Below are 17,901 nucleotides of genomic sequence, written 5' to 3' on the forward strand. Positions count from 1 at the left end.
CGACTCGTTGGCGCACTGTGGATATTAGAGAGAGAGAGAGAGAGAGAGAGAGAGAGAGAGAGAGACCGAAGACCATGGATATTATTAACATAGACGACGTGGAGACTGGGATGCGTTCTTCCAAGAGCTCGGCGATACCGTTCAACTGTATCAGCTCGAACTCGATATGCTATGTGGCAATCACAATCGCGACGCTGGCCTTCCTCGGCACGATAGTCTTCGTCTGCAGGGACTACATCAAAGTGCTCTTGTACTGGATCGAGCACCAGAACGCCTGGGTCATCACTGTGATCTTCATAGCCCTGTTCACGGTGGTCTCCTTCCCGATCGTGATCGGTTATCTATTCCTCATCGTCGCCAGTGGCTACCTCTTCGGCGTGGTGCGCGGCATGACAATTGTGATACTTTCCGCCAATCTCGGCATAGCTATAGCTCATGTTACTCTGGGTCTGCTCTCTACCAAGCTGCCTATAGGTGCTCTCCTACAGAGCGACACAGCTAGAGCAATACTCCGTGTTATCTCTGGCCCTCAGGCTTTCAAGATCGTGTTGTTCGCGCGATTGACGCCGATCCCGTTCGGTCTTCAGAATACCATCTTTGCGGTATGTAACAGCTTCAGTCACAATCTTATCTTATATATATATATACATATATATAATCAGCAATATACAGAATGAGTCACTTAAGATTGCTGTCTAAAATAACTTGACAAATATCAATTTTACAGATAAATTTTCTCAAAAAGTTAAATCATTTCGTAGAGTATGTATTCTTGTATTCTGAATTTTTTTCCATGTCGAGGTACTAAAGTCACATGAATGTCAACCTTTAAAGGTCACTCAATTTTTGCCTAACAAATTTTTTCATATAAAATCAATATTTATTCTATCTTATTTTAGATGGAAGTTTCAACTGACTCACCCTATGTATTTATATGTTTGTATGTATGTAATTATTATTATTATTATTATTATTATATATTACTAGGTCAGTAACATAGGTGGTTTTCATTACCACATTGCCAGTGCAATAGGCTTACTACCTGCCCAGCTGGTAAACGTTTACCTGGGCAGCAGTTTGAGATCTATGCAGGACGTGTTAGAGGACAGATCTACAGCGGCAACTGGCTATATAGTCTTTTGCTTTCAGGTACGTTCTCGTTAGCTTTCGCAGCAGCGAGGCAGCTGCGGTGGGCGATTATGAAATAAAACACGGTCCTCTCCCTTTCCTTGCAGATATTAATCGGGGTCTCGCTGATGGTATATATTGTACAGAAGGCGCGGAAGGAGCTGCAATTGACGCTGTTCGAGGCGGACCTCGCGTCCATGTCCAATTCTCCTCATTATTTGATCGATGGTCTACCAGACTCCAAATTAATCTTAACGAACTTGATAGCGTAATACCTCCAACCGAACGTCCGAGCAATGTATACGACGGTCGCGATTCGATTGTATGAGCGACGTTCGAGGTGTTTCTTTTCCTCCTTTTGACATATCTTACTCTATTCGTATTGTTTTTTTTTTATTTTTAATCTAATATAGGCTTCTTCTCTCTAATAACTTCCAGAAATAACAGTATCTCGCTAACTTATTGATGGTGCTTCTGAGAATCTAGGCTTTCCAATGTGATACGTACAACAATCTCATATCAGAGATGACATATATGTCTTACCAAAGTTAACATACTTTAGAGACCGAGGAAAAAGGAAAAGCGAAGAAAAAGAAAAAAAAAGTAGACAACACCGAATAGTACACGTTATTGTGAAAGAATACACGTATATTTTGGTAAAAATGATGAATGAGACACAAGGGGACGGATCAGCGAATCAGTATATAAAGTTTCCTTGCAAGACAAATTACTATAATTTATATATATATATATGTGTGTGTTAATAATATATATATAGAGAGAGACTGAGAATTTACATTTATACTGATTACATACTACCGATTATTTGATCTTCCGTTTTGAACTTGGACAATGTCGATATCGAACAATATCGACGTATTTAATGCATTTGACCGTCTCTTCTCTCGTGCAAGTATATAATATATATATATATACACATATACATACATACATACATATATCATATACGTTTTGTATATTATCTATTGCAAAGAGTATTATCTGTGTACGATAAATCTTGGAGAAGATGCATTTCTCGATAATGGTGATAAATAAAATTTGGCCTTTCAACCGAACTCGCGTAAGTAAACCAAGTAAGTAAATAAATTCCAAACTCCGTCGTGTTTTTCGTGTAATTTTTATAAACATTTATTATCTGACTAGAACTTCGGATATCATTCGTCATTTTCGCGCCTCGGAGCTCAAAGGATCGGTTTTGTGTGTACGCCTACACACACATATATATAGATATGTTTGTATACATATATATGTATATGTGTGTGTGATGGTGTGACACAGTAGTCCTTCTAGCTTCAAGGCAAGTCTGGTTTATGTATATTTGAGGAATGGCGGCATCGTGTCGATTTATTCTAGCGAAAGCTTCGTACACTTGTCTTTCTACACTCTGAGTCTCATTCGTCTCTACACATACCTCCCTCGCTCTCAATACCTTTCTTCTTTTTTTTTTCTGTACATAACTCCATTACCTAACTTAGCGCGTAACTGGAATCACATTATAAAAATCTTTGACGTTCCTTAAATCGTTACAATTGTATGTACAAAGACACGCCTCTGAACTCTCAACGGGTGCAGTTTTTTCGTTTCGCTCCGCAATGCGCGATGTGTAAATCATTATGTTGTTCTCGCTTGGACTTCGCCCTTCCTTTCTTCGCCTTTTCTTCCTTCTTCCTAAACGAGAGACCGATTTTGCAGTTTCAGGTGCGATACACTGCTATGTACAGGAGATATCGGCCGTCAAACCGTAAAACTGGCACACCGTCCGGCAATTACGATGGAGGGGAAAGTCACGAGTCGGTAGCGCTGAAACGTTTTATATTTACACTGTTGACGCGAACTTAAAATTCCCGGAGCACTTCGTTAATTTGCTTGTGCGTAATTTCTATTGCGACAAATGCGTCGTAAAACATGTGTGTGTATGTGTGTATTCGTGAACAGATGGGTGTGAAAATGTGTGTGCGGGGGAGCCGGAGAACATCGTGGGAAATCGGAAAGGGTCCAACTGCAACGTGTTAACTCGCGGTCAATACTTTTGCAGGTGCGATACACTTTCAGATTCCATCTTTCTCGTGTTGCTCGTCGTCAGAAGGCATCCCTGGTGAGTGAACTTATTCCCGAATTGCAAACGAAGGAGACAAAGGAGATAATTCGAACTACCGATGCTAAAATGCCGTTCGCTAAAAAGATATTTTACACGAGAGGGGGAAAAGAGGGTCGACGTGTAACAGAGGGAGTGTGCTACACACGCCGGGTGCCACCTGCCTGTCTCCTCGGACGCCATCGGGCATAACGACAAAATTTTCTTTTTTCGCAAACCTTTCCGTATCGCTAGAAGACTGGCCGCGGTACCAAAGATTTATCTAAACAGGAATTTTCTTTCCAACACCGAGACAAGATTTTGCCGTTACTGTTTGTGGCTACCGGTGAGTTTGCAGCACTCGGCACGGACATCGTATTGCCCCTCGACGCCACAACAAGAGCTCTCTTTCTCTCTCTCTCTCTCTCTTCTTTCTCAGCGCATTATCTATCATCTTAGACTTATCTCAACGACAGTTCCCTCGGTTTGTTCGACGAGTACATGTTACTTCAGCAAACATAACAACTTCATGGCCGCGCTATAAACATATAAGTTACGGAATATAAGAGAGATATTATAAAACCGATACAGCTACTTATACATTAGCTAACCAGTCGATGATTAGAGAAAGCTATCGATATCACAAAGTTCATAGAAGAAGAAGAAGAAGAAGAAAGTCGATCTCAGGTTAATCGTAAAGTAACATACAGGTGCTTCGTCCGGGGGTTTCTTGTTCTCGAGTAAACGCAATTTATAACGAGAACGAGAAGAAAGAAAAAGGATCTCCTCGGTAGAGCGAATATTGTGAATACGTACACGTGTATGTAATAACGAAATAAATAAAATCGTAAAGAAACAGTGGGCTACCAAGGCCGCCGGAATCCGTAAGGTAGCGCTGAAGAAACACAGTTTAACCATTTTTCCCGCGATTAGTAGTGAATCGGAAACAGCGGAAAAGCAAATCACACCGTGGCGAAGTTCGTCGTTAATTTACAAAAAGAAAAGAGGAAACAAGTGTGACAGCAAGAAGTGCTTTCGTCCGGCGAGTGGCAGGTAACAGAACAAAGAACGGAAGTAATCAAGAATAACAGGAAGGGAGGGGGGTAGGGGGGGGGGTATAATATGCGTCAGAACAATCCGTCGTCTCGCGGCTCGCCGTCGCATTATAATGGCAAGAGATCGATTAGGTTCGCCCGTGGCTGTGCCATTGACTCAGGAAAGTACTCGGCAAGCTCGTCGTAGAGCTCGGTGCGCAGATTATGTACGTTACGTGACTTCCTACACTGCTGTTGCGCCATGCCGGCGGCCAGATCGCTCAGGATGTCGTTGGACGTATTCGGATCGGAAGCAGTCACTGATGCATCGTTGCGCTCTCGGAACAAGACCGAGGTCAATGACTGAAACTGCAAGGGAAAAACACTGGTGTGACGGTTGTCGTGATGTAAAAGCAGCTCGACGATTAACGTGTGATCTCAATCACGAAAAGGTCACGACACTTTTTTTCATAAGCTTCGGAACGCATCCCGTGTCCAATAGGAGAGCGTGTTTCTAGTAATTTTCAGAGGAAAGATAATTTTCCCTACTGGACACGAGACGCGAAATTCATCGAAAAAAGGTATGCAAACTTTTTGTGACCGGCCACACATGCATGCACATAGAACGAAGTGATTCTTGGAGTTAAAGGGTAAGATTAAAAAGTTTTACGAGTTAAAAAGTTCGATATTTCATATGTCGATACAATAAGATTATATGTTAGATATAAATGTAGCGAAGGTTCGGTTGAATTGTTGTTTCTAATTTTTGTTCACGAAAGGTTTCGTGTTCTTTAAGTTTCAAATTGTAATTCCATAAGTATCGAGGTTTGAATCAGTGTTGATGCGAACTTTAAGTCTGTTCCTTTTCGCTGTTCTGGCTTGTACTACTTCTCTTCTCCTCCTTCCACCGAGTTTCAATCTAACTACACATCTGTCTCTTTTTAAGTTCTATAAATATATGTCAGTTCAGCGAAAAAGAACAGATCTTTCCTTCTGCTTGGAATAATCCCAAGAGTCGTCTCTTGAGACAACCCCGTGCATTCTTTCGTTAGGCACATAAAGAACACGCGTACAGTTACCTCTTTCGTTTGTTGCGTGTCGCTGTGATCGATAATCTCGGAGACTCTCGTCTGCAAATATTCGAGGGCCTCTATACTATTGCTAAGAGCGAGCTCCTGAAACTTATGCTTCCTGATGATCAGCTTGCACCTCTTCAGGATCTGCTCGGGCGTGGGACGGCGCAGTTCCAACTGCCAAAAGTCGTCGAGTCTCAGATTCGGAAGACAAGACCTGCCTGGATTACCGCCGAACAGAAAATGAACCTGACGGGGAAGAAGGAGAAGATATGAGCATTCTGAAGAAACATACCTCGATCTCACGCGCCAGGTCTTTACCTTCCTGGTGTGATCGTAAACGATCTGATGCGCGAATCGCGGGCACGGTTCGTAATCTTGCATCTTGCTCCAATACTTCTCGCCGGCGTTTTCGTTGCGGTATATGCAAGTCCACTTGCTATTCTGGATATTGTACACCCAGAAGGAATTCTGCACGTTATCGTCCCTTTTGTCTTTGTCCTTGCTCAGACCCTGCAAATATATCCAGGAAATATATCTCGTTCATCGCTCAATCAGGCACAGTGTTTGATGACCGAGCGATACGAACCGAGAGAACGTAAATCTCGCCGAGCTCGGGGTCGATGGTCGCTCTTTGCGTGTACCCAGCCGCGGGCACGTGACTGGAGTCCTTCGTGCCGAATTCGTTCATGCTTATGAACTCGACTTGATGTGTGTCCACTTCGTAAGTGAAAAAGTCACTCAGGTATTCTTTACCTCGTTGGCCCGCGAATACGTACAGCTTTCTCGATCCCTGGAAGAATCACGAACGTGTCTCGTCGTACTTGATCGAATGGTTTTACGGTGCGAAAGAGAGGAGATACCGACTGGATGAAATAGCATGGAGTGTCCGGCACGAGATCGATAGGATGGAATATCACGTGAACACTTGTCGGAAACATCACTGGCGAGCTTGTCCCAAGTTCCAGTCGGCACGTGATAAGAATATAATCCCGAGAAAACCGGGTCCGTTGAATGCAGCATACCATGATCGTCCGGACTGCAATTTGAAGAAACGATGTATCGGGTTGTGCATGACAATATATGTATGAAGAATGGCGGAAGATTATAGATTGAAACTTTTACTGAAATATTGTCCAATTCATTGCTTGTATAATTAGAAAGAAATTGAGGGTTAAGATATTTGTAACTAAAAAGTTGACACTTTTTATATGTCTTCCTTGAGATTAACGTGCTATTTTTATTTTTGACATCTTTCAAATTAAAAATAAGATTTTGATGAGGAACTATTATAATAATACTAATACGCAGACATTGTACACAAATTTCAGAATTATTGATCATTCTGTTTTGAAGATATAGCGGTGTAAAGTTCATAAATTACAATATTTAAAGTTCATAATTCTTGAAATAATATATACAAGATGAGACATTTAAATTAAGACACCTTAATGTGACAAAAATAAAACAAAATGGAAAGAAATGTTTCAGACAAAAGTTGCATGGTTTGGAAGAGGCCATATTTTAGTGACCTTAATTTCCGCCGTAATTTTGCAGAAGGCGCGTCCCGCACCCCGGTGCTACTTACTTCGGTGGAATAACCAGCACTCGTCCGCCAAAAACGTAGATAGTGCGCTTCTCTACGTCCATTGTCATTTGATGATCGAATATCAGCTGAGGTCCGCCCACAGCTCCAGTGTCCTCGGTGATAAGCGTCCACTTATTGGACTCGATGTCGTAAACGTAAAAGTCGCTCTTTAGATTCTCGCAGGTTCGGTACTGCGTGTCCAGATACCTCCCGAGCGTGAACAGCTGCCGTCTCTTCGGGTCCAGGCACATTTTATGGCACGAGCGCGCGCATGGACCACCCTAAAAATGGATGCGTTACATATAACAATGTATCGTGCAATTATAACCATTAAATATCATAAAATATTCGTACAATTCGTATATGCGCAATTTCGAGAGTCTAATTATACAATAAAATTATTATTATATAATTATATATACACACATTATATACCTATACCTTGGAAGAAAAGGGCCAACGTCCACTTCTTCAGTTTTTTCAGTCGTGGACTTTTCAACTCAATTCAACTCGCAAATGTATGCGATTTGTGACCACTATGAAATCTAAGGATTTTCTAACCTCTGTAACCGTGTAACTCAATTCTTCAACTATTAGCAGCTGACCGACGTGGTGCACAAACTGTTAAGATTCTTATAACGAAAAGACCGAAGCGTTTTTCTTCCAAAAGGTGTAGATACTCGACAATACACCAACCACCGCTTCGGTATCCTTGCATATGAGCGTCCACTTGCCGACCGCAATATCGTACGACCATAAGTCGGAAAGATCCTGGTTGCCGTCCCATCCGCCAAAGAGATAGAGCACCTCGGCCGTAGGGTCGAGCACCATCTGATGGCCCCCTCGCATCCCGGGCTTAGGATCGCTGGACGTTAGCTTCGTCCAACTTGCTCTATAAGTTTGAGCATTGATATAATCGTTTAAGAGCCCCACTAAAAAGCGCATTCAATGTATAAGCGTCACGGCTGCGAGACAGGTTCGAAGGAGGTACAAGTGTGACAAGGGGACTTACCCATGACCGCATTAGTGACAAAACGTTCCGCCTGTAAATGATCGCCCTTCACGACCAGCAGGTCATACAACGTCGACAACCGTGAATCTTCCAGGGAGACTCCGGTGACTCTCTGCAGAGTCTCCACAATTTCCGGCTGCTCCAATCGCCGGAAATGTTTCATACATAGTCTTATTATTTCCTTCTGCCGGTACTGCAACGATACAATCGCTCTTATCATCATCTCCCTTTCTCAGCTACAAGTTGGAACATTCTGTTTTTCTCTCCCTTGACACAACAACAAATTTTACCATGTTGACCCATTCTAGGCAAGGCTTCACGATCTCGGACTCATCGATACCGACTAGCTTGACGTGCCATATAGAAAAGTTAAAACTAGAACCCCACGACAGTAACGGGAGGATCTTGATGTATCGGAGAGGCAGAAAATTCTCCTCAGATCCCACAGTGTGTTTAAGCTCAAATGTCTCCGGTGTAGAATCATTCCTCAGTCCACTGGGAACAAAAGTACTTTAGCAGGTGTAGGCTAGAGGTCTGTTCTTTTTCATTGACCCAGTATACACTTGTAGAAGTTAACTATGTATCTGTCTTTTCTTAAACTTGGTGAGAAAAGAAAAGAACAGAACTGGTGCAAGTTAATGCAGTCAATTCGGAAAAGAACAGACAGATAATAAGAAGTTTTAACAATATTGCTTCTCAGATACGGTAAACGTTAAAGTATGTTCCAGCATTTACTGTCAGTACTTCAAATCTATAGAATATATAACACAAACTGTAGATTCATAGTATTGGTAGTAAATATCGGAATGTACTTCAGTGTTTACATATAAAATATGATATTGCAGAAACTTTCCGATACAAGCAAAAGTAACGGATTAACTGAGATAAGAATCGACGAACCTGTCGAGAAGTTCCGTCATATTTTCGACGTCTAGTCCGCCGAAAACCTTGAATTTTTTCATGTTGCACACGTGACTTTTCTCATACTTGCCGAAAGTAATGGTCTCGATAATGGAAGGACGTTGTAGTTTGAGAATAATGTACTGAAAACACACGATCTTGCGAGATAAACGGAGGGACGGTAGGAAAATGACTCGCGACGAAATTGTGCGCAAAACAACTCCTACCTGCGGATGACTGTCAAGCTCGGAGGACCAACGGGACGTCTGATCCGATGGCTTGTCGATGAGGATATTTCTGAAACAGCATCGGCGCACGTGAATTACGTGACACGGTGGGGCCTTCCGCTCGCGCGCGAATTTAACGCGCGTCTATGAGACGAGGTTTATCTGACACATCTCCTCTTTTTTTTTTTTAGGTTAAGTCCAGCCCGTCGCAGACGGACGGCCCGACAACTCTGACATCATGACGATGCAACGCGCAACCGGCGGGGTCACTTACTCAGGTACAAAGGTGGAGCAGAAGCTGGAGCACTTGAAGATCCGATACTCCAGCAACTTTTGAAAACTATTACTCTCGTTTGACGCCATGTTATACAAATGACATAACCTTCAACATTTTGAAAGCATCGAGCGAACGAAACTAACAGACGTAATACGCGCATTTCTCTGCCAGGCCGCGATTCATCGGCGGCTAGGGACTTTCGTGGGACCCGGGAGAGCCGCCCGAACGCCAGCCAATTGGCGCGTTGGCGAGCACAGCGATCACTAAGCGAGCGACTTGAGGGCGAATGGTGGATACGACGTGCCGTCCAATAATCGGCCACGTTCCGTCGCTGACCTCTTCACACGGGGTTGGCGGCCATGACCGAGACACGAATTGCAACGCCGATGCACGGAATGTACGGACGCGATAAGAATTGCGTTAATCAACTCTTGCACGGTCTGTACCGCTCTCTCCTCTGACGTCCGCTGGACCGTCCCGGTCGTGTACACGTGCGCACTGATCAGTTAGTGATTTAGGCATGAATAAGGGACCTGCGAGGTAGGCGCACGCGATCTGGCCGAGTTAGCAGTCCGCGAGGCGGCCGTCCCGGGGGGTGCTTGTCATGGTACGTAAATCACGGAAACGCGTGGAGGGAAAACGATGAGTCGCGGGCGCGTCCGTGACTGACAGCCTCTAAATCGATATGTTGCCCGTTGCCGCGCTGGGACCAGAAGGAAGGCGAAGCGGTCGGCGGCAAGGAGAGGATGGACGGCGAACGGGTGCAGCAGAAGGTCTGCGAGAGCGACGAGATCGAGAACTCGGACGAGAGTGACAGGCCGTCCGGCGAGAGATGGGCCCCCGTCGGCGCGAACGACGGCGACAATGAGTTCACGGACGAGTACAAATACGTCAGTGCCATGGAGAAGTGCGTCGGTGACTTATCTCATTCTCTCTTTGTTTCACATGCCAGGCTGAATGTCAGCCTCTCTGCTATTGTTGGGGACTCAGAGATATCCAATGTGCAGAGAAATATCCTCGTAAAGACAGGCAGTGAATGTGTTATTATGTGGGAGTTTTAAAACAGCTATTCCAAATTGTACAGTACACGGTGTTCCATATTGCATGATGGTTGACAAAAAGAAACGTAGAAAGAATGATCTGTAATATAGGAGGACAGACTGGTATGTGATTTTAATTCTACGGGCAGTAAAGATTCAATTACAAACAGTAGACAAGCTTCAAATAGCTGTTTTGATCGAGTGATCATCAGAACGGTGTTAATGACTACTTGTGCATAAAGTAACAAAGCAATTCTGTTGTTGACAGTCTCACGTACGACATGGAAAGAGTCAAGGTACTAGAGGAGGAACAAGAGATGTTGAACTCATCTCTGATAGCGTTAACCACCCACTTTGCTCAGGTATGATGATTAAAAGTATACCGATCTATTCGTAATTGCAATTACCTGTGTGTACTGATCCAATTGAACCTCCTGATAGGTTCAGTTTCGTCTCCGACAAATTGTAGATGCGCCAGCCAGCGAGAAGGAGACATTGCTCAAAGAGTTAGAAGAATTTGCATTTAGGGGAATACCGGATGTTCCAAATAACTTACTATTAGAAAGCAGATCCGTCACGCCGGTTTCCCTTATATCCTGTGATCGAAGTGTAAGCTACACAGAGGGAACAAATATTCCGCAGCTTTTCTACATAAACAAATCTTCCGCAACGGTTTCTCTTTTATGTGATATTTTCTTGCTAGCAGCAGTTTTGCTTGCAAAACGCATATTTTTATTATGTATGCTTACATATATGTGCTTACATATATATATACGATTATAGTTTTGAAATTTTGGAAAACGTTTTTCCCCAATTTTTCCGTAGATTTTATTGGTTGTTACTTTCTTTGCAGAAAAAAATTAATGTGGCAAGTTTTAATCGCATGTGAATTTTTCTAAACGAAATTTTTCAAACGAAATTTGTACCTTTGAGACAGAAACTTAGGAAATCCGCGGAAAATTGAAAAAAAAAACGGTTTTTTCTTTAAAACTATATATACGATGAAATGTCCATTTCATTGTTTTCTAGTCATCTTACATTTAATTTTTTTTATTATTTCGTTATGTTTGTTATATCTTATCACAACTTATATACATTGTATTCCCGGGAAAAAATTATACATGATTATATTATGAATTTTGTCTATATATGTCTTACATCTAAAAAATACTCTTATACGAGTGTAATTGAAGTAAATATTTATGTTTATAACTGTCCACGATGTAAACGCTTAATTCAATCAAAATACTTCTTCCATTTTTTTCGTACTTTTATTTTGCGTGAACATACATAATTATATATAATTATATATGTAGCCATACAGAGACAAAATTAATATATAAATCACATATGATTATATATAATTATATTAGTTTTATATGATTATACATAATCTTACTTTCCCGAGTTTATTTTACACATCTTGATAATTTTTATTCCTTCTTTACACCACGATTCATCGCGCAATAAAAGTTCCTTTCCGTTTATTTCTTTCTATTCTTCCAATTTATTTTAGTACCTGCGCATCTCATCCTTCATTCCACGCGTGATTAACGAGGACAAGATCGCAGCGGATAAACACACGCTTACATACGCCTGTCACAATTTTCTAAACCTCTTTACGGCTACAGCACTTGAAAGTCAGCAGTGGAAAAAATCGCAGAGGGACTCGCCTCGCTAATAGCTAATTTAATCGCACCGACTTGTAACGTGAACTGTAGGTGAACGGTGTAATCATCGACGCGGAGATCGAGTCTAAAATGGCGTTGCAAAGAACGAAACAGAGAGAGCTGATAAGCCAGCTGAAGTCCCAATTGGAGGATCTGGAGAAGTACGCGTACGAGACGGGCGACGCTGATCTGCCGCAGAGCGTTATCCTGGAGAGGCAAAATATCATAATCAGTGAGTCCTATCTATATCACCGAAGATACACCGAGTTCTTCTCGTCCAACAGCACGACAACGATTCGCTAAGTCGCCGAATTCCACGCCCGCAGGTCACCTGAAGGAGAAGCTGAACTTCAACGTCGACGATCTGTGCAAGTTGCCGGCGGACGACCTCAGATGGCAAGTCGATTACGCGATAAGTCAAGTGCGTAGAGCATGATTCCTTAATCGTTCGCTATAATCGGTGCAGCAATTAACACGCATCTATCGCGCACAGCAGATCGTCAGCCCGTTGAAGATGAAGGAGCAGCTGGTGTGCCAGCTGAAGACGCAGATCGCCGACCTGGAGCGCTTCATCAACTACCTGCAAGGCGAGGTGAGCACCGAGACTTTGGCGTGCACATGCGCATGTCCGGTGCACGCCGGCGGCTCGAGCGCCGGTCCCGGCGGCTCAGCCTCCTACGCGAAGCGGCACTTCGACAGAAGACCGATCGAAGAGGACGGCAACCGCACGAGGACGCTCAACACCGTGCGTAAGGTGGTCGCGCTCCTGCACATGTTCCTCATGTCGCAGCTCGGCTGCGGCAGTGAGCGCGTGCGTCGTAACTTCAAGAAGAACCCGGTGCACAACTGGCGAGACCTGCGCACCAGGCTGGACATCGCCGTGGAGCACGTGCTGGAGACGATCGCGGAGGCGCAGCGGCAGCCGGACGACGACGAGGAGGAGGACGACGACATCGACAACGACTACACGTCCGACTCAGACTCGGCCTCCCACGCAAACGCGAAGCTCACGTCCGCGGTGAGGAAGCACCTGGCCGCCTCGATCCGCGACCTGATGCAGCACGGCCTCACCTCCGACGTGCTGCGCTCCACCAGCGTCGTACCGTTCGTCGGCTGCTTCCCCCAGCGGAACGTCTCGTCGTCCAGCTTCATGCACGCCTGGGAGCTGATACTCAAGTATTACGAAATCAAGAACGGACGGCGTTACAACTCCAGTCCGGCGCAAAAGTTGTCGCAGAGCTTCAACCTGGACCTCGCGGCTGGCCGAATAGCCTCCTCCAAACAGGTGGGATATCCGACCGATATGATGATACAAGCAAGCTATAAAGAAGAATATTTTTTTCCTTTTTTTTTTTACATGAGATATAAACTTTGTGACTCCCGACCCGATCTCCCTTGTACAAATCTCTTGAAATAATAAGAAATCCTCCTCCTTGGTCTGACTAAATTTCTTGAACCGGTGCGGTCAGATCAGCTGAAAATAAGACTGATCCATCCGACGTTCTAACGTTTCTCGTTCTCTCTTTCTCCCGTCCAGAGCTTGTTGACGACGATAGGTAACATCATCGCTTCCCACAGCCCGTACAAGCGAAGCTACGACTCGCACTTCAAGGCGTTCATATGCGCGGCTTTGAAGTGAGTAACGCGTGACCGGGTAGTCGCGATAAGGGCTCCCGAGTTGCTCGAGTTTTCTAATTAATCACGGTATTCATTATACAGCGCATATATATCGCGGCCGTTCATCAGTCGGTCGCTATTTATTGTCACTTCGCCGCTGATCGACTGACCATTGTTTATTTTCTTTCTCAGCGCGAACAAGCTCGTGGTGTGGCTGAAACTGATCCTGCAATGCCAATACCTTCTGGACCATTATTACCTCTCGTGGAGCTACGTTGTAAAGACAGGTATGTCGATATCGCACAATAACGCTCCTACTTCTGAACGAAGCTTCTGAAACGGTAGTGAAACGTTTTTCCCCCGTACAGGTTTCCAGGACGCGTTTCACACCTTGGATCGCCTCACCAATTACAAGTTTGACTTGCCGGTGGACCTGGCTGTTCGACAGTTCCAGAACATCAAGGACGCATTTTGATTGTAGCGTCTCAGGTCTGCGGTCTTGTCGTTATTGTATTATGTGCGAACGACAACATAGGCAATGTAGAAACGTACGTGTACGTTCAGTACTTTCTGTAACACAAACCATGCAGAGTTATACGAGCCAGCAGTATGTAGAGTGAGTCACTGGAAACAGAGCACGCTGAAAGGTACTACTCTCTCTCTCTCTCTCTCTCTCTCTCTCTCTCTCTCTCTCTCTCTCTCGGGTTGAAGAAATGCGAAGGAATTTTCAATCTAAGAGAGAAAAAGAGAGAGAGAGACTTGGCTGATCTATTTCACGCTGATTTACCTTTTTTGCATGTCATACCATACGTCGAACGTACGTCGGAATCATTTGCGCATTCTCTCCTCGAGAATCAATACCGCCCCGAAACCGTTCCTTTCTCGGTCCCTGAGTGTTCGTTGTATCAAATGCATATAGAGTTGAATTGCAATAACTAGTAGGTGTAATTATTATTTACTTTCTAAGGGGTATATCGTATATCAGTATTGTATAGAGATCAGTTGTGAATGTATAAACCTTGTTTCTCCCGTCGGTTGCGCGCGCGCACACGACAAACGATATCTATATATAGTCTGCAAACTTGAAGAGGGAAGCCCGATTAGAATCTACGAACGTGTCTATATCGAGATGTTTTCCATCACGACACGCATACATAAGCACGACACGTCACCTGACGTTTAATTAAAGGGATGGACTGAATCAAGCGAAGCTAGTCATGCCGAAGGAAACATTCCGTACTTTGCAACGCGAGGTCACAAGTATTTATGAGCGTATTTAAAAGACAGACATACCAAAAAATGTAATCACACACGATGTAACGCGACTAGAATGTTGTTGCACTGGACGCAGTTTGTATATCGCAAAGTGTTTTATGTATATCTCTGTATAAGAGTAGCGTGTAAGCCAAAACAATGTAATATATATATATATAACACATACACACATACATGAGGCGCAAACCACCTGCTTTTTATAAGATGATGAATTATTTTAAGTTAGTTCCACGGGTAGAGATATATACACTGTTACAACAAAATATATATATATATACTTACGATGCAATGTGAAGACGTGGGTTTGTGCGACGGTTTATCCCTCATACGGTCGCTCTTTTTTTTGCTTTTAGTTCCGGATGCGCTTCAGTATCAAGATCAAGCGTGAAGTGAACTTTGATATATATATATATATATGTATTGAACGATCAGTGAATTACATATGTGAGGGGAGAAAATAGAGAAGGTCCGAGGTAATACGAAATCGGTCGTTTATTTTTTGTCAAGGTTGTACATCGGCAAAAAGTCTCGCTGGTGGTTACTTCCGCCTCGACGTGTTCGTGGCGTACACAATTAGATCGATTATTGATTCAGCGTGATTACTCTCCACAATTAAAGTAGTTTTATTGGTAGAAATGGTATATATAAAGGCAGTATTGTCGGCAGTACAGACTCGTGAAACATTATCGGTTATTTACAAGAAATCACTACACCGAATGTTGCTTGGAAGAATTCACGGGTTACGTTATAAGTTCGGGTAGTCGTGTCTCCACATCGATGCTCGAGTTGGGGGGGGGGGGTCACGTCGATATTGATAACGATAACGATGCAAACCTAATCGTTGATCGGCGTTGATCAGTAACCAGCGATCACTCGCGGAAATGAATCGCGACGAGATCCGAGAGTCACTGTTACATTTATTATAGTCTATACGGTTACTCTCGTTGGATAGAAAATATTTCATCATGAAAAAAAAGAAGGAAAGAAGAATCATTATAAAACACGTATATAGCGTATAGTGCAGACGATTCCCCATATATAGATACGTTGCTTAACAATAAACACTTATTGGAATGTAATCAGACAGTGACGAGATGCGATCAGTCGATTCGTTTCAGTCGGTTTCGCTACAAGTTACAACAGGTCGAACGAAACAGCGAACTACTCTTCCAACAAGCTCTAGTTAGCGAATATCGAAAAAACGAACATTGGAAAACGAGAACTATGTAAATCAGAGATAACCAAGGGGACGCAATTATCCTTTTTCTCTCGTAGAACGAGAGAACTAGACGACTCGTTTCCCCGTGTATCCTCGCAATGCGGGACACAACATGGAATCTTTATCATAAACTATTGGATTGAGTCACAAATAACCGCATATAAATAAGTTAAAAGATGCATATAAATATAAAGATAATAAATATAAATAGAGAGATGTGTAAAATATATATGTGTACATATATAGCAAGTTTGTCAATTTTACGAATTCATTTAGTCTGAATCGCGTTTGGATAATTCAGAATTTTCTCGAGGATGAGTATTGAAATTTGTTCGACAATGAAATTTCGTGCTCAACAACTCGACGCTATTTGGCGATCATGTCGTCATACCCCGTCTGAAGTTTTACGTCAAGAGATGATACGAAATTATACAGAGTGGGCCAAAAGTCTGGATATAGCTGAACATTTCGTAAACGATACAATTTTGAAGAAAATATTCCAGATAAAAATTGTGGGGTTTATATATATATATATGAAATATATAAAATTATATAGGTGTATATACAGGATGTGGTGATGACTATTACCACTGAATATCTTCATATGTGAATAGAAAAAAATTATCTAACAAAAATGTGTATAATGCCCTAATAATAATAATAATAATAATAATAATAAATTCCCTGTATATATTTTAGATATACATGATATTTTAGGCCTTTGTGGTGCGAAGAAATGCTCAATTAGGCTTCCGCCTAGTGCCGCGTCCTTCATGGATTTGTTTCCGATGTCTCGTGAGCATTTCAGTTCATTTTATCAGGGAAAAACCTTTTGGATCTATTGTAAAATATGTAAACAAATTTGTACAGGATAAAAACGTTCGAGTTACTCGTGACTTGATCCAATACAGTATGGAATTCAACTTTTCGTGTAAAAGTCCTTACAAAGTACGCATTTACGCATTAAATAATAGTACAATGGTATCAAAAAGATCACATGCGCGACAAACGCCGAGTACGTAATCCGAAATTGTAGGTAGGAGTTACGCGACACCGCTTTGTCCTCGCTGGTAGAATCACCATCGTGACGCGTTTCTGCATCTTTTTTTCTTTTTTTAATTCATAACAGCTCCACGGTGCGCACACACTCACTTAATGATTTTCTATTGCTCAACATCCCTCATAATTCTTCTTCTCTCGTCAATTTCAGCATATTAAATAGGTCTCATTTATCCGTTTCCCCTCCGTTATTTTTTTTTTCTTTTTGGTACAGCGAACGATCTAACAACCTAACGTCTAACAATGAAAGAGCCTCTAAATATCGGACGACCCGTGCGTGGTTTCACCGGCATCTCGGAGGACAATCCCTGCGGGAGGGTCGTTCCAGGTGATGAAATTATACCTCGAAATATCCAAAAGTCGGGCCCGTGTTCGCGCGAACTCGCTCACTCGCAACGATCCCGGAAGTTATCCTGTTATGAGGCGCCGGTGGAAGCTTCGCGAAGATCGCCCTGCATAACGTCACTAATTGTAAATGCACTTTTATAGCCACACCACTTTTATATATTTGTACAGACTCGGTAATACCTCACACATTGGAAAAGCGTTGCTTGATACCTCCGGATGCATAATTGGAAGCGTAATCGGAAACATGAGTTAGGAGATGGAAACGAGCGAGTGAAGAAGTAACGATCTGGACTTGATAATGCGATATCAAGAGAAAGATAGGAATAAAGTTAGAATGAA

The 17,901-nt window shown here is 42.9% G+C and overlaps 3 protein-coding genes across 5 annotated transcripts; 2 read left to right on the top strand and 1 right to left on the bottom strand.

The window, feature by feature from the left end:
* The first annotated feature begins 59 nt into the window (after positions 1–59).
* LOC106742836 (transmembrane protein 64) lies at positions 60–2,712 on the top strand. Its single transcript, XM_014616134.1, has 3 exons — positions 60–602; positions 988–1,149; positions 1,236–2,712. Exons 1-3 carry the CDS (start codon positions 75–77, stop codon positions 1,398–1,400), a joined length of 855 nt encoding a protein of 284 aa, XP_014471620.1. The 5' UTR covers positions 60–74; the 3' UTR covers positions 1,401–2,712.
* LOC106742831 (muskelin) lies at positions 1,514–9,420 on the bottom strand. Its single transcript, XM_014616127.1, has 12 exons — positions 9,332–9,420; positions 9,058–9,127; positions 8,831–8,973; positions 8,221–8,425; positions 7,931–8,123; positions 7,615–7,850; positions 6,919–7,199; positions 6,198–6,369; positions 5,920–6,123; positions 5,652–5,843; positions 5,337–5,579; positions 1,514–4,626 (listed from the first exon to the last, which is right to left on the bottom strand). The coding sequence occupies exons 1-12, from the start codon at positions 9,418–9,420 to the stop codon at positions 4,387–4,389; spliced, it is 2,268 nt and encodes a 755-aa protein (XP_014471613.1). The 3' UTR covers positions 1,514–4,386.
* Positions 9,421–9,676: 256 nt separating this feature from the next.
* Positions 9,677–15,632, top strand: LOC106742879 (RUN domain-containing protein 1). 3 transcript variants are annotated; one of them, XM_014616226.1, is made up of 10 exons: positions 9,677–9,941; positions 10,048–10,241; positions 10,643–10,736; positions 10,816–10,983; positions 12,096–12,276; positions 12,371–12,465; positions 12,541–13,329; positions 13,582–13,679; positions 13,854–13,948; positions 14,030–15,632. In XM_014616226.1, exons 1-10 carry the CDS (start codon positions 9,939–9,941, stop codon positions 14,134–14,136), a joined length of 1,824 nt encoding a protein of 607 aa, XP_014471712.1. In that variant the 5' UTR covers positions 9,677–9,938; the 3' UTR covers positions 14,137–15,632. The 3 variants fall into 3 exon arrangements, with proteins under 3 accessions (XP_014471712.1, XP_014471713.1, XP_014471714.1); XM_014616227.1 differs by having other exon boundaries at positions 10,051–10,241; XM_014616228.1 differs by lacking the exons at positions 9,677–9,941; positions 10,048–10,241 and adding an exon at positions 10,255–10,497.
* The last annotated feature ends 2,269 nt before the right edge of the window (positions 15,633–17,901 follow it).

Source organism: Dinoponera quadriceps, unplaced genomic scaffold (genome assembly GCF_001313825.1).
Source record: "Dinoponera quadriceps isolate SergipeBrazil2010 unplaced genomic scaffold, ASM131382v1 scaffold781, whole genome shotgun sequence".
In the NCBI taxonomy this organism is placed as follows: Eukaryota; Metazoa; Arthropoda; class Insecta; order Hymenoptera; family Formicidae; genus Dinoponera; species Dinoponera quadriceps.